This window comes from Etheostoma cragini, chromosome 1 (assembly GCF_013103735.1).
Source record: "Etheostoma cragini isolate CJK2018 chromosome 1, CSU_Ecrag_1.0, whole genome shotgun sequence".
Lineage (NCBI taxonomy): Eukaryota > Metazoa > Chordata > Actinopteri > Perciformes > Percidae > Etheostoma > Etheostoma cragini.
Genome location: NC_048407.1, coordinates 7,129,976 through 7,144,242, shown reverse-complemented (window position 1 = coordinate 7,144,242; position 14,267 = coordinate 7,129,976). Strand labels below are relative to the sequence as shown.

Sequence of the window (14,267 nt, the reverse complement as noted above, 5' to 3'; positions counted from 1 at the left end):
AGGGGGGGGGGGGATCTGAGGCGTCCACCTCCACCACAAATTGAATGTTACTGAGAATGGGGGCAGTGGTGAACCGGGACTTGAGAAGGGAAAAGGCTGCGCGCAAAGCATTCCGAGGAAGTCTCCCATCCAAGTACTGACCCAGCCGGACCCTGCTTATAGTCTGAGATCCGACGAGATTGTGTGTTGAACACGGTTTTCCATTTGTTCCCCATCCCGGATCTGCATGAGGTAGTAAACGTTCCCAAGATCCAACTTAGTGAACACAACAAACCGGGAGAGGGACTCAAACACTGAGTCCATCAAGGGGAGTGGATATTTATTCCTGACAGTGATGGAGTTGCATTGTTAATTTGTTATTATTTTATGTATATCATAAGCTCCAGTTCACAGACCATTTGAGAACCTATGAATCAAGTAAAATACTAGCTGCAGTCATGTAGTAGTTGTTCTGGTAAATATTATTTATGGTGCCAAATCATAACATTAGTTATCTCAACCAGAATCAATGAGAGCAGCCACAGTCTAAAGGTCAAGTGGCAGCAATAGTGTCAGTGTTCAGTTTTTTTGCAGTGAAAAGTACAGAATACTTTATTCAGATTCTAATAATTCTATTCAAGATGAGGCCAACCACAAGATTCCAGCAATCAAAATTCGTCGACTACAAATTGCTCTGCTATGATGTGGATATTATGGTTACTTTAGAGGGGTTGTATTAAATAGGCCTCATCTTGACTGAATAATCAGAATCTGAATAAAGCCTCATTGTTAAAAAAAACTGTACATGTGGGGAGGGGGGGAATTGATTTTTCAGCATGAGGCTGTCTCAGCCCCTCATCACTTGTCTCATAGGCTATATTAGCCCTCACACATAATCTGGACTGTGGTCATAACATCTACATCTTGTTTCCTGTTACATATTGTTCTTATTCTTATTTAGTCAGTCAGTTTATAGGTTGTTATGTTTATATTTTACAATCATAGTTAATATTTTATTTATTATGATCTTCTGCACTGTTCATTTTTGCCCTATCATTGCACACAGTCTGCAATAGTATCTCACCTTATCATGGTCATTGCAATTATGTGAGTGATTTTTTTTTTATTCTTATGTATGTGTGATATATTTTGGTGTATATGTGTTTGTTGTGTTATGGTTGTCTTGCTACTGGATGCCTAAAATTTCCTTCGGGATGAATAAAGTATCTATCTACCAGGGGCGGCTGCGCACCGGAGTGTGAATGTGTGTGAATGTTTATCTGATGAGCAGGTGGCACCTTGTACGGCAGCCCCGGCCACAGTGTATGAATGTGTGTGAATGGTGAATGTTCCCTGTAGATGTGAAAGCGCTTTGAGCAGTTGTTAAGACTGGAAAAGCGCTATATAAATACAGCACATTTACATCTATCAACATGAAACTGGTGCCAGTTGACCTTTAGACTGTGGCTGCTCTCAATGATTCTGCTTGAGATAACTAACAATATTATTTGGCACCATAAATATAATTTATGTTTCTATTTACTGATATAGTAAAAAGGACAATTACTACATGACTGTAGGTCGTAAAAGTATTTTACTTGATTCTATGGTTCTCAAATGGTCTGTGAACTGGAGTTTTTGTACATAAAATAACTAATTAATAATGCTATACACAGCACAGACAGTTTACTGAGTATTTGTTAGAGTATTACAGTATATGAAAAATTCATATCACAAGAAAAAATTAACCTGACACAGGACACCACATACACTATATAGTTAAACTTCAAGCATGCATTAAAAGAGAATTCCGGCCAATTTTTTATGTTAATCTTCATCACTATAAATGTGCACTACTTTCGATTGAAATAAACACAACCTGAATCGGTGCAAGCAACACTGAGTAGCTGTAGCTACGAGGAAAAGCTTCCACTGATCTAAAACTAGGGTGACCAGACGTCCCTGGTTTCCGGGGACAGTCCCCGGTTTTGGCGACCTGTCCCCGGCTGGATCTGTCCCCGGAAATGTCCCCGGATTTCATTGTGACTGACAGACCCGAAATTTGAATGAAAGAAAGAAAATACTGACCAAACGGAGCAGATAGTCTCACCCCCAACAGACGCAGCCTCCAGACAGCAGAGCCAGCTCTGCTCAGAGCTCAGAGCTGTTTCAGAAAGCCGTATTTTACGATGCTAAGTCACTGATTATTTACATGGAGTCTGGGGGATTTAGCGAACGCAATTTTGCGGACTTTTATGTTTTAAAAAGGATCTTAATCTTTAACAGAAAGGTCGACCTCCTTAGAAATCCTTTTTAAGTGTTTTGGAGGTATATATGCCTCTGAGCTGAAAATGTCCCCGGATTTTGTCTGAGAAATCTGGTCAGCTTATCTAAAACGGCAGTTAACAGGGCAATTTTTTGAGGGCCTTTGTGTCTCTAACAGACACACAATGCAATTAATGTCTGTTCAACATGAACAGGACCCTTACGTAACATCAAGATGCGTTTTCAAGTCACACATTGTTTTAATTCACCTAACCTGTCTTGTTCTTGCCGGTGGGTAGCTTGCTTGCCTGGTTAGCTGCTAGAACTAGCTAGCTGTTATTGATCAGTGTGTTCAGCTAGGCATTTGTGAAAATCATAACGCAGCAGTTCGTGTGTATTTGTAGCTCATCCATTTTGTGTGTGATGGATCTATCTGTTGTTGGTGAGTAGGAGCAGAGGTGGGTAGTAACGAGTTACATTTACTCCGTTACATTTACTTGAGACGTAGCGGTAGTTTTAGTTTTTGCTGTGGAGAGGTGGCTGTTTTTCTTTAAGGTTACATACAGAATGTTTTGCACATGCAGTATCCATCCAAATTTGATGTGACAAGTTTCTCAAGTAAGCTAATTTGTAATTAATAAATACATTTTAATTTATTGATTGGATGAACTATAATTTGCTTAAATATGATTATTTTGTATTTCTGTCTGTCTGATTGATGCTTGTGTTAAGAAATAAATCAGACGTTACTCAACAGTTACTCACCACTTGAGTAGTTTTTTCCTCAAGTACTTTTTTACTCTTACTCAAGTAATTATTTGGATGACTACTTTTACTTTTACTTGAGTCAAATTATTCTGAAGTAACAGTACTTTTACTTGAGTACAATTTTTGGCTACTCTACCCACCTCTGAGTAGGAGGCTTGGCAGTGTCGATCTGTATGGTAGATTCCTTAGCCGGGGAGGCAGCCTTTGTCCCCGCCTCCCTCAGCTGACAATAATCCATAGAGCGCTGGCGGGTGAAGTGGGTAATAGGTAATTGAGCACTGTAGGGGTTATGACCATAACAGTAATGTAACTACATGAAAACGGGCTAAATATGAATGTGGCTTGCACAGAAATAACGTTACTGCCAGCGGTAGCTCACGCTTGGAGCAGCTGTTTCATCAGCCTGCGCCTCTATGTGTGGTTCTTTCCAACTCTTGTGAAGCGAGTTCTTCTTCTGTATTCTCGGGTTTTAATAAATAAGGATGACCATCAATCTCAAAAGGCTCTTCCGTCTGTTGCCTACCTGCTATATTCTCCTAGTTACGTTACTCCAAGCTTCTTCCCTTGTGAACAACTCTGAATAACTGTGCTCTTCACTTCACACACATGATCTGCACATTACCTTTTCCTGCTAAAACAAATTCACAGGGGAAAGCGTAAGGCAAAAGCTAGCCTTCAGTGTGAGCTACAAATACACACGGAACTGCTGCGTTATGATTTTCACAAACGCCTGGCTGAACACACTTATCAATATCAAAAAACAGCTAGCGGCTAACAGCTAGCTAGATCTAGTAACTAACCAGGCAAGCAAACTACCCACTGGGAGGGTAGGTGAATTAAAACCATGCAGGGCTGCCAACTCTCACGCATTGGCCGTGAGACACACGCATTTGACTGGTTTCACACGCTCACACGCCACACCCCCGATTTCTCACGCTGAGGTGTCAACCCGGTCGGTCATATTTCTGAAAGATGAGTTTATCTGTAGATCTAGCTGTTGAGCCACTCTTGATCAACTAGTTGTGCTTTCAGAGACAATGAGGGGGTTCAAGAGCGCTACCTGTCTGTGGAAGTTTCGAATTGTCGCAAACTGAGAACATTTTTTTTACGATCCATCCCAGGTGCAGTGAGATATTACCATATCAACGGAGAAATAACATGCACAGCAGACTATATTACAACTCTCCAAATCTCGGACAAGAGAGATGGGAGGAGTTATATTTTGAATGTGCACAAAGTTGTAAACATGAGCAAAAATCCAATGAAACACATCTGAGCTATACTATACTGTATATACAAAACTATATATAGTATACTATATATAATATACTGCAACGTTGGGCTATTATTTATAGGCACTAACCTCGGTGCATCTCTAAATGAAACTGTAAATAATTAATTTGATGTTTTATAAAATGAACACATATATTTTCCCAAAAAGTAAATACAGTAAGTGGGGCACAGAGGATGAGGGCCAAACATGACTGAACCTTGGCACAAAGGTTAAAGGATAAGAATCTATGTAACTCAATGGTTCTTATTCTTTAGAATTTCAGTGGTCTTAGTTAATCCATCAACATTAATTTAACTTTGGGTCCCTGGTCCCTACACCAGGCAGGGACTCCTGGACCTGTTCACCACAGACACAGATCTTCTCAGCTGTTGCTGACATATGCTACTGTCTCTTCATGTGGCTCATTATGTTTGGCACATTGTCTGGGTCAGTTATTATATCATAAGAAGTTAATAATGTAAATAATGTAAAAGCTATGTGCCCTAATACCTGTTGATACTAAAATAACACAAAGGTTCTTAACCCTACAGTTTTGCACATATCATGTAAGACTTGATTTCTCAATTGTTTTGAAAAAAACTCTCCAGAAAGTGCCATTTAATGGTTTATTTTTCAAATTATTTTCCTGGGGGGGGGGGGAATATCCCCACATAGAACATATCCCAATTTGAAACCTGAAGGATAAAGACTCAAAGAAATTGCTTTGTACCCCCAAATCTCACTCCAAGGTTTTGGGAAAAGTTGGCAGCCCTGCCATGTTCATGTTCATGTTGTACAGACATAATAATTGCATTGGCACTCTAAAACCTTCCCCGTTAACTGCTGTTTTAGCTCAATGGAAGCTACAGCTACTCAGTTGTTGCATGCACCAATTCAGGACAGGTTTTTTTCCAATCAAAAGTACACGCATATTTATAGTGATCAAGGATAACAAAGATTGGCTGGAATTCTCCTTTAAGGACATCAATCCTGGTTAACCTACAATTTCTGGATGTTAAACTCAGACAAAACTGAAGCCAGGGTGCAAATTTTACTTCCTGGGGAAAACAAAAGACTTACACTAAGGAAAATGCAGTTCCTGGGGAGTGTTTTAATCCAAACCACAATCTTTTTCCTAAACTTTGCTAGTTGTTTCAGGGGTTAAACTTAAAAGAACACGTTACAGTTTGTTGAAATAGGGTATAAAGCAGTCTCCCCTTGCTGTAGATAGGTGGGCCAACGCATTTTTTTGTCTCAGTGAAGGCATAGTTTTAGTGTGGTGTAACACCGGCAGTGCCGCTGCTAGTTAGCTTAGCGTAGTGAATGGAACCTTATGTTGCCGGTTAGCATGCTGTGCTGTTCCTTTAACATTTTCGTTGCCACATAACGCTAACTTTTTCTCGACTAAACTATGGTGACCAGACGTCTGTTTCCGGGGACAGTCCCTGGTTCTGGTTCTATCCCCGCTGTCTCTGTCCCCTGTTTTCACTGTGATTGACGGACCCGAAATTGGAATGAAAAAAAGAAAATATTGACCAAACGTAGCTGATAGTCGCACACCCAACATACGCAGGCTCAAGACAGCCAGAGCCAGCGCTGCTCAGAGCTCAGATGTTTTAGAAAGCCGTATTTTACGATGCTAAAATTACTGATTATTTATATGGAGTCTGGTGGGTTTAGCGAACAAAATTGTGCGGACTTTTATGTTTTTAAAAGAGATCCTAGTCTTTAACAGAAAGGTCAACCTCTTTAGAAATCCTTTCCATAACATTCCATAATGTTGTCAGACACTTAGAATATTAATCTGAGTCTGTCAGTAGCAAAACGAGCCCTTTTATGAACGTAAATACAAGCTGGACAATTATCTTATTAACTTACATTGTAGCTTGCTTCTCGACTGCAGAGATCTCATTTAATACTGCATCAATGTCAAAGGAAAATATTTCCTCAATAGTTTTTAGGGCCCGAGCGCCGACAGCGGCGAAGGCCCTATTGGAACTGAAGGAATTATTATTATTCTTTTATCCGGCAAATTAATTGCCTTTTTGGAGGACTTATCATATTTAAAAACTCACCAAATTTGGTGGTCGCATCAGGTCTGGTAAAAATGTTCGTAGTGTAATGGTTTCGGGAATAGGCGCACAAAAATGGCTCGCTAGCGCCACCTACAAAATTAAGAAAATTGAGCCCCTGCAGCTTGATTAACGTAGAGTCACGAAACTTGGTACACATATGAAGCATGGCAGGGCGGACATAAAACTCCATTGTAGCCCCCCCCTAAACCCAACAGGAAGTCCGCCATTTTGTTTTGAACAGCATAGGCATAGGCTTGTGTGAGGTATCAATGAACTCAGCGGGGAGTTCCCTTTTCATTAGCGACGATTTTCAGCGTGTGAGTGACGCGCAAATGCGCGGTCGCAAGGAGAAGCGTCCGCCAGTAACCCCAACTCGCGCAGGTTAGCGAGGGCCCTCCATCGCTGCTTGCAGCTTTAATTTTTATTGTATCCGATACTCAATGAGCTGTTGCAGAAACAAGCCTGAAACAATAAAGCAAAAGCTGTCACATAAATGTAGTTCGGTAAACATTATAACAACATTCCCCTCTATGGTGTAGTGGAGTAGAGTATAAAGTAGCAGCACGGGTGATCAGACCTTTGGGGGGGGGGGCTCTAGACCTAGACACAGTCTAGACACACTAGACCTACTAAACATAACTGTAATCTCCACCGAAACGACCGGCAGCTGGCGGTGCTTTGTACCTGGCTCACAGTCACCTATTATCAAGTAACAGAACCACCAACTACCGCTGACCTGACAGAGTACCATGCTGAGCATCGTAGCAGTTATCACAGAACTTTGTAGCAGCTAAATACATCTACTAACTACCACTGATACAACGTCTGTAGCCGGCGTCATGATACTCTGTAGCAACTTAAACAGCTAGCAACTGCCACTCGGCACCACGGAACTATGCAGTGCTTTTTTCATATTATGGTTAAATTGTTGTAATATACACTGTCGCCGTGAATTGCTCTTTCTTTGTTTTGGTGGAGCTGTTGTACGATGTACTGTGCTTTAACATGCACATACAATAATCATTCAGTGTATGTCTAAATGTGTCTGTCAAATAACCAAAAGCAACATGTTCAATATTATTGAACTGTGAATCTAATGTTTTTACACACTAAGCATGCTGTTTTATGAGGCTCTGTACAGCAGCAGAGGAGGGATTGCTACATCTGTAGTGGCATCATTGATTGCGGTTCACCAGCTTTGACTTTGGCTGCTACTAACTTCATGATTGATGGATATTAGTGCTGTCAAACAATTAAAATATTTATTTGCGATTAATCACAATTAATCAAAGATTTTTATCTATTCTAAATGTCCCTTGACTTCTTTTTAGGGCCCGAGCACTGTTGTGTAAGGGCTCCAACAGTGTCCTAGCACGAAGTGCAAGGAACCTATTGTTTTTGTAGGGATTATTATTATTATGGACCATCTCTGTCATTTTTGAGGGCTTTAGCATGTGGGAAAACTCACGAAATCTTGCAAACATGTCAGACCTATGAAAAATGACCAATTTCTGTAGGGATTGGACACGGGCGTTGTCAGAGGGCTCCATAGCGCCACCTAACGTGCACCCTGACTTCATAAAAGTAATAATTTATCATACTAACCATAAAGGCCAATAGAGTAGTTAAGCACTATTTTGATTATAGCTACGCTATAAGGTTTTATTATCAAGGTATCAGGCTTTTATTTTGACAACCAAAGGAACCGGAAGTATAGTGACGTAAATGAACCTGGCAAACGACGGAAAGGACGAAAGAAAAGTCTGAAAGGGTTCGAGGTTAAAAACAGTAAAAAGCCACGGAAAAACAGTTAAAACTACAAGGTTTAGCTTCAGTCAATTAGGGAACAAGGTTTGTGGAGGTAATGAGAAATATATTTGAGCTAGCCTACTTGAAATGTTTATCGTAATATGTTTAATTTGGTAATGCTTTCGTGTTGAAAGTAATTTAATGAGCTGTGTAACGTTCAAAATATGATGGTAATGCATGGTTTATTTGTGTTTTACACAGCTCTTACGTTGGTTGAGGACAAGGAAAGCATTAAAAGTAATCAAACCATCAGTTCTGGCCTACTCAATATTGACTGGATGCTACACTAACTTTTGAGGGAACATGCATATAATCTGGAACTCTATCAATGATATGGCGAATTTTGTGCAAAATTTCTAATTTTACAAAGACTTTTTTAAGGACTTTAGGATCCACGAAAACTCTCAAAATCTTGCAGCCATGTGCAGAATAGAAACTTAGTCATCTTAATACACATTTAGGCTTCAATGGTATGGTTGCTCTATAGCGCCCCCTTAATTGGTTTTAGCACTTGGGCCCATTTTTGACGGCCTCAGTATATACGAAAACTCACAAAAATTGGCGCCCACATAAACACCTGGGAGCTATGCGAATCTGTTCAGCTATTTGACCCAAACCTGTAGGCGGGCTCAATGGCACCCGCTAATGTGTGAAACGGCCTTAACTTGGACAAAGTTACTCCAATCTTCACCAGATTTGATACGCAGATTGCTCTAATCATTGCGAACATATTCCCTATAGACCTTCATTAGCTCCGCCCAACTGGAAGGTGGGCATTTTGACTTTATGAATTGTCATGTGTTTTACATTCTTTTGAACTACTCCTAGGCCGTGACTGCAATCTTCTTGAACCTTTGCAGGTAGTATCTACAAACACTCATGATGAAAAGTTATCCAAAGAATTTGGATAAATAATAAATGTACAATAAATAATAATAAATGTGAGAGTTTTGAACCTGGGAAGTCGTGATCGTGATTAAAATTAGATTATTGCGCAGCCCTAGGTACACACATACTGTCTTTTGGAGCTAAACGCTAACAATGGCCCCCTTCTGCTGATGTCTTTGTCGTCATCCTGGCCCTTACAGAAGGTTTTGTATTCAGCCTAGAAGCCTAGAGTTTTTCGGGGTCTTTGTGCGATTAATCCATACTGTTACATGCAAGATTGATACACTGTATGTAAGAAATGTAACAACATGAGTTGTAATGTTCAATATGTTTATTTTTGTACTGGCTGACTCCACATATATAGAACTGTTTTAGGTAACACTAATGCTTGTGTGGCATTGCTGTGTGTGATATCAATATCTGTGCAATTCATGTTCCATTTTCTTTATTCATTTGTTCTATGACCTTTTTAACATCCAAGTGACCCCAGTGCAGCATAAATATTCTAATAGCCCTGTTATTCCTGAAAAGAAATGAAGTTCATATAGATTTACTATGGACAACAGGGTTGATGTTTTACAAACTTAAATAGAAAATGAAACCAGACGGACCAGAGGTTGTTGAAAATCTTTTGGGGCTCTGGAATGTTTCCAACAGCAACGTACCGCTGACCTTGCGGCTCACGTCTCTCAATATTTCCTGACATTTGCCTCCCGTTTGCGCTGGGAGGCTTGGACCCCGTTGTGTTCTAGTTAGCAATTGTTTTTTGTGTTGGTCATCTGCTTTTCTGAAACTGACGTGAGCTGGACTGAGCTCTATCACACTAAATTGAAAATAAGTTTTTGGACAAATCAGTTGTACACTGTTGTGCAATTGTTACAAAGCTTACAGGATATGTTTGATAACGAAGTTGGACCACATGTGTGAAATTACTTTGAAGAAAAAAGGTTTGAACCCGCGAATCCCCACTTGAGGCTATGTTTACACCTTATTTTGATGTATCATGTGTAGACTACACCATAAAAATATCATGTAAATAAGGCCACATAAGGCTGACTTCCTGTTGCCTGCAAGTGGCGCTAGAACCATAACTCAATATGGCTATAGAGATAGATTGGACAATGTAAAGGGAGGTTGTTTCTTTGTTATGGCAAAACATACAAAATGGCTGCCACACCACACCCATGCTGTCCTCCAAAAATATAAAAGCTTTGCAGTCGTGACATGCTGCTGACCCAATTTAAGAAGTATCTGTTAGGAAAGGTTTCAAAAAGTTCCATACCTGTAATGAACCTAAAATGACGTGTTGTCACATGATGTATGACATGATCGATGTGACCTTAAATTACATTGCAATCACACACACATTGCCGGCGCTGGTTGAGTTCATCTCTGTACTCAGTCCGGTTGTGGTAGTTGACACATATTTTTGCTGTATCAAATGTTTTTAACGGGCATTTTACTATTAAAAATAAAAGATATAAACACAAACCTGTGGTGAGAAGGACACAAGGTTGTGGAAGTGCTCCTTAAATATGTTCCTTTTATGGATGCAGGGGTGAACAAAAAAGGTCTGTGGATGGCTGATGGGCTGCATAGAGTCCTGGTCGGTGTTGGGCTCGCCGTCAATGTCCATGGGAAAGTAGGTGCTCTGCATTTCACAGGGTGGAGAGTGTGGACTACCGCTGGAGTACTGGGCTAGATGGTGCAACTTGTCCAGAGAGCTTGTCGTACATTTCAGGTCCTTGCTAACGCCCAGAAGAAAGTTAGGGTCCGAGGTTGGCATGAACTTCTGGCAGTTGTTGGACTCAGATGTTTCAGGACAGGGAAGTTCACACTGAGCTACAGGGTGCTGCTTGGGGGGATGATGATGATGGTGATGGTAGTGTTGACGATGTTCATCCCTGGGGTGATCCATGTGCTCATAGCTAAATCCTCTTTCACAGTCCGGAAATGTATGGGTATTACCGTTGACTGGATTGGACCTGCACAGCTCCACCGACTGGTTCTTGTGAAACTTGGCTCTATGCACGTTGGGGAGCTTGTCTTTGGCTACGCCTCCATTCATCTGGATCAAATTGAACATAGTGACAATGTCTGCTGCCACCATTAGCTTATTGGATTGTGGGTCTTCCATGGAGCAGCGCATCTTGTTCTTGAAGAGGGTGGCTGGAAAGGCTGGGTCCAGACATGCCGTGTAAAAGAGCAGGCTGCGGAGTTTGGCCAGTTGCACTAGGTCGAAGCGAGTGCACAGGGACTTGCACAGGTCCGGGTAGGAAATTATGTTGTGCGGGGTGTCAAGCTCATCCAGGATGCGGACCATGAACATAGAGTACTCAGGGAGAGGTTCCATGGCTGTTGGGAGGCAGGACCAGGCCTAGAGAAGAGCTCCTACCTTGGGAGAAGCTCTGCACCTGAAAATCACACATCTAAATGTTTATTCAATGCTTGGGTTGCGTTATTTTTCCCCAACAGTAGACAAATAAAGCAATACAAAATCAGAGATGCTCACTTACAAAGACAAATTCAAAATGTTAAATAGTTTGCTGATTTTATCACAAATAGTCAAGACCTTGCACAAAAACACCCCAGGTGGTGATCAAGCACCTACCCTTTTAAATGTAGCCAATGGCATCCATTCTCAATTAAAAGTGTGTTGTAATGCCCAACAACTGCATTTTTCGTTTTAATTCTGCATAATTGTGCCCCTCACAGCCAGCCCTGTTAATACATCGAGTTAGCAAATTGAGCATGCATCCACGTTTTCCTGACCTGGCTTAATTGGTGACATCCAGCCTGGTAATGATTATGTTTGCTCTCAGGAGCAGAGCAGACTGGCACTTCTGAAACATGCTGCGGCACATCTGGTGGAATCTTAAGCATTGCTTTGATCCATGATTGGCACTGATGGCCGGAACACAGTGAATCTATGGTTTGTTAGACCAAAATAGTACAGTAGGGTTGAGCGATTTTATTTAAATCTCTTGTTTGTTTGTTTTCTCACTTGAGTCACTTTTCCAGTACAACCACAACTCAGTGATTACAACCTCTCGAATCTGTCGCTGCAGTCTGCACTCTCGAGTTTTGCAACACTTCTTGGGATACATTTGGTGCAAAACTAATTTGTACCTGTGGACCTAATCTGTGGAGCTCTGAGCCAACAGGATGGCCGGGGACAGCAAGGTTTCTATTGCTTGATGAGGGACAACTCTGTCCGGCTTATTTATGTAGCATGAGAGCTAGCATTAGCTAACTAGCAGCCAGCCCGCTTCTAAATAGGGGCGGCTGTGGCTCAGTGGTAGAGAGGTTGCTTGCCAATTGGAAGGTTGGTGGTTCAATCCCCGCCCCTGCAGTCATTGTCGAAGTGTCCTTGGGCAAGACACTGAACCCCAAGTTGCCCCCGGTGCTGCGCATCGGAGTGTGAATGTGTGTGAGTGTGTATCTGATGAGCAGGTGGCACCTTGTACGGCAGCCCCGGCCACAGTGTATGAATGTGTGTGAATGGTGAATGTTTCCTGTAGATGTAAAAGCGCTTTGAGCAGTTGTTAAGACTGGAAAAGCGCTATATAAATACAGCACGTTTACATTTAAATACAATACCTTTTAATTATCTCAACACTTTTTAACAGTCCAACTGAAACACTGGCAGTGAGCTCCAGGTCCTGCAGACGGGCCGCCATCAGTGGGGCTCGGCCAGCGTGGAAACATCGCTAGAAAGCTCCGCTGTCGACATCGACGTGATCTGATCTACAGCGGGACATGGAGAGCTCCAGAACCGGTAGCAGCGGCAGGAGCCCACCGCCAGTGTTGGGGGAATATCAAGTTAGCGAACTAACCCCACTTATAAATAAATACATTTTAGTTATCCTAACACTTTAAACAGTAAAAATGAAACAAATGTAAATGTGCTGTATTTATATTGCGCTTTTCTAGTCTTAACGACTACTCAAAGCGCTTTTACGTCATACAGGAAACTCGCACCATTCACACACATTCATACACTGTGGCCGAGGCTGCCGTACAAGGTGCCACCTGCTCATCAGATAAACATTCACACAAATTCACACTCGGGGACTTGATCGGGGGCAACTAGGGGTTCAGTGTCTTGCCCAAGGACACTTCGACATGGGACTGCAGGGCCAGGGATTGAACCCCCAACCTTCCGATTGGCAGACAACCGCTCTACCACTGAGCCACAGCCGCCCCACACTTCTGGTGAGCTCCAGGTCCTGCATCAATGGGTGGACCGCTGTCTATAACGCCTGACTTTTAAATTAAATTGTATTTATTTGGAAGTGTGCTTGCTGGTTAGTTTGCAACGGCTAGCTTGCTATTTCACCAACATTCCACTGCTAACGGGTCTGGAGCTCTCCGTGTCCCGCTGGAGATCAGATCAAGTCTAGGTCGGCAGCAGAGCTTTCTAGCAATGTTTCCTCGCTGGCCGAGCCCCACTGACTGCGGTCCGTCTTAGGCTGCAGGACCCTGGAGCTCACCGCCAGTGTTTCAGTTGGACTGTAATAAGTGTTGAGATGATTAAAAGGTATTTACAGTATTTAGAAAGGACTGGCTGCTAGTTAGCCAAAGCTAGCTAGCTAACGTCCTGTTGGCTCAGAGCTCCACAGACTAAGTCCACAGGTACAAATTAGTTTTGCACCAAATGTATCGCAAGAAGAGTTGCAAAACTCGAGAGCGCAGACTCGCCGCTGTGTGATGCGAGAGAGCACACTGCAGCGACAGATTCGAGAGGTTGTAATCACTGAGTTGTGGTTGTAATGGAAAAGTGACTCAAGTGAAAAAAAAAAAAAAAAAAACACGAGCACAGATTTTTTCACAAACTCTCAAATCATATTCTACAAGTGCTCACATCGCATCTACGAATACAGATTTTTTTACAAGCTCTCAAAGCATATTTTACAAGTGCTCAAATCGCATCTGCGCTCTCAAATCATATTCTACAAGTGCTCACATCGCATCTACGCGCTCTCACTTTTGCACCATATTTACCTTGATATAATTTGACCAAACCAGAGTTGGTGTGAGACCTGTAGCTGTGTTCTCTCTGTTCTTGTCTTTTCTGTCTAAGAGTGTAGATGCATGCCTTCAGCCATAATCAACCTCCGCTGGTTCTTCCTTAACTCAGCGTCAGTTCGTTGTTACGTTTCAGCCACTCTGTTCGTCTGTTTTGCTAGTGCCATAATCAGAGATAATGT

The 14,267-nt window shown here is 41.9% G+C and overlaps 1 protein-coding gene across 2 annotated transcripts in view; it reads right to left on the bottom strand.

Annotated features, from left to right (window-relative positions):
• minar1 (membrane integral NOTCH2 associated receptor 1) overlaps window positions 1-14,267 on the bottom strand; it is a 55,911-nt gene that overhangs the window by 39,981 nt on the left and 1,663 nt on the right. The window contains exon 2 of one of the 2 annotated variants that reach the window (XM_034874349.1): window positions 10,550-11,471. In XM_034874349.1, the coding sequence (XP_034730240.1) occupies window positions 10,550-11,410 (861 nt within the window). In that variant the 5' untranslated portion in view covers window positions 11,411-11,471. Of the gene's footprint in view, window positions 1-10,549; window positions 11,472-14,267 lie in introns of those variants that run through there. The other variant, XM_034874421.1, reaches the window with a different exon arrangement.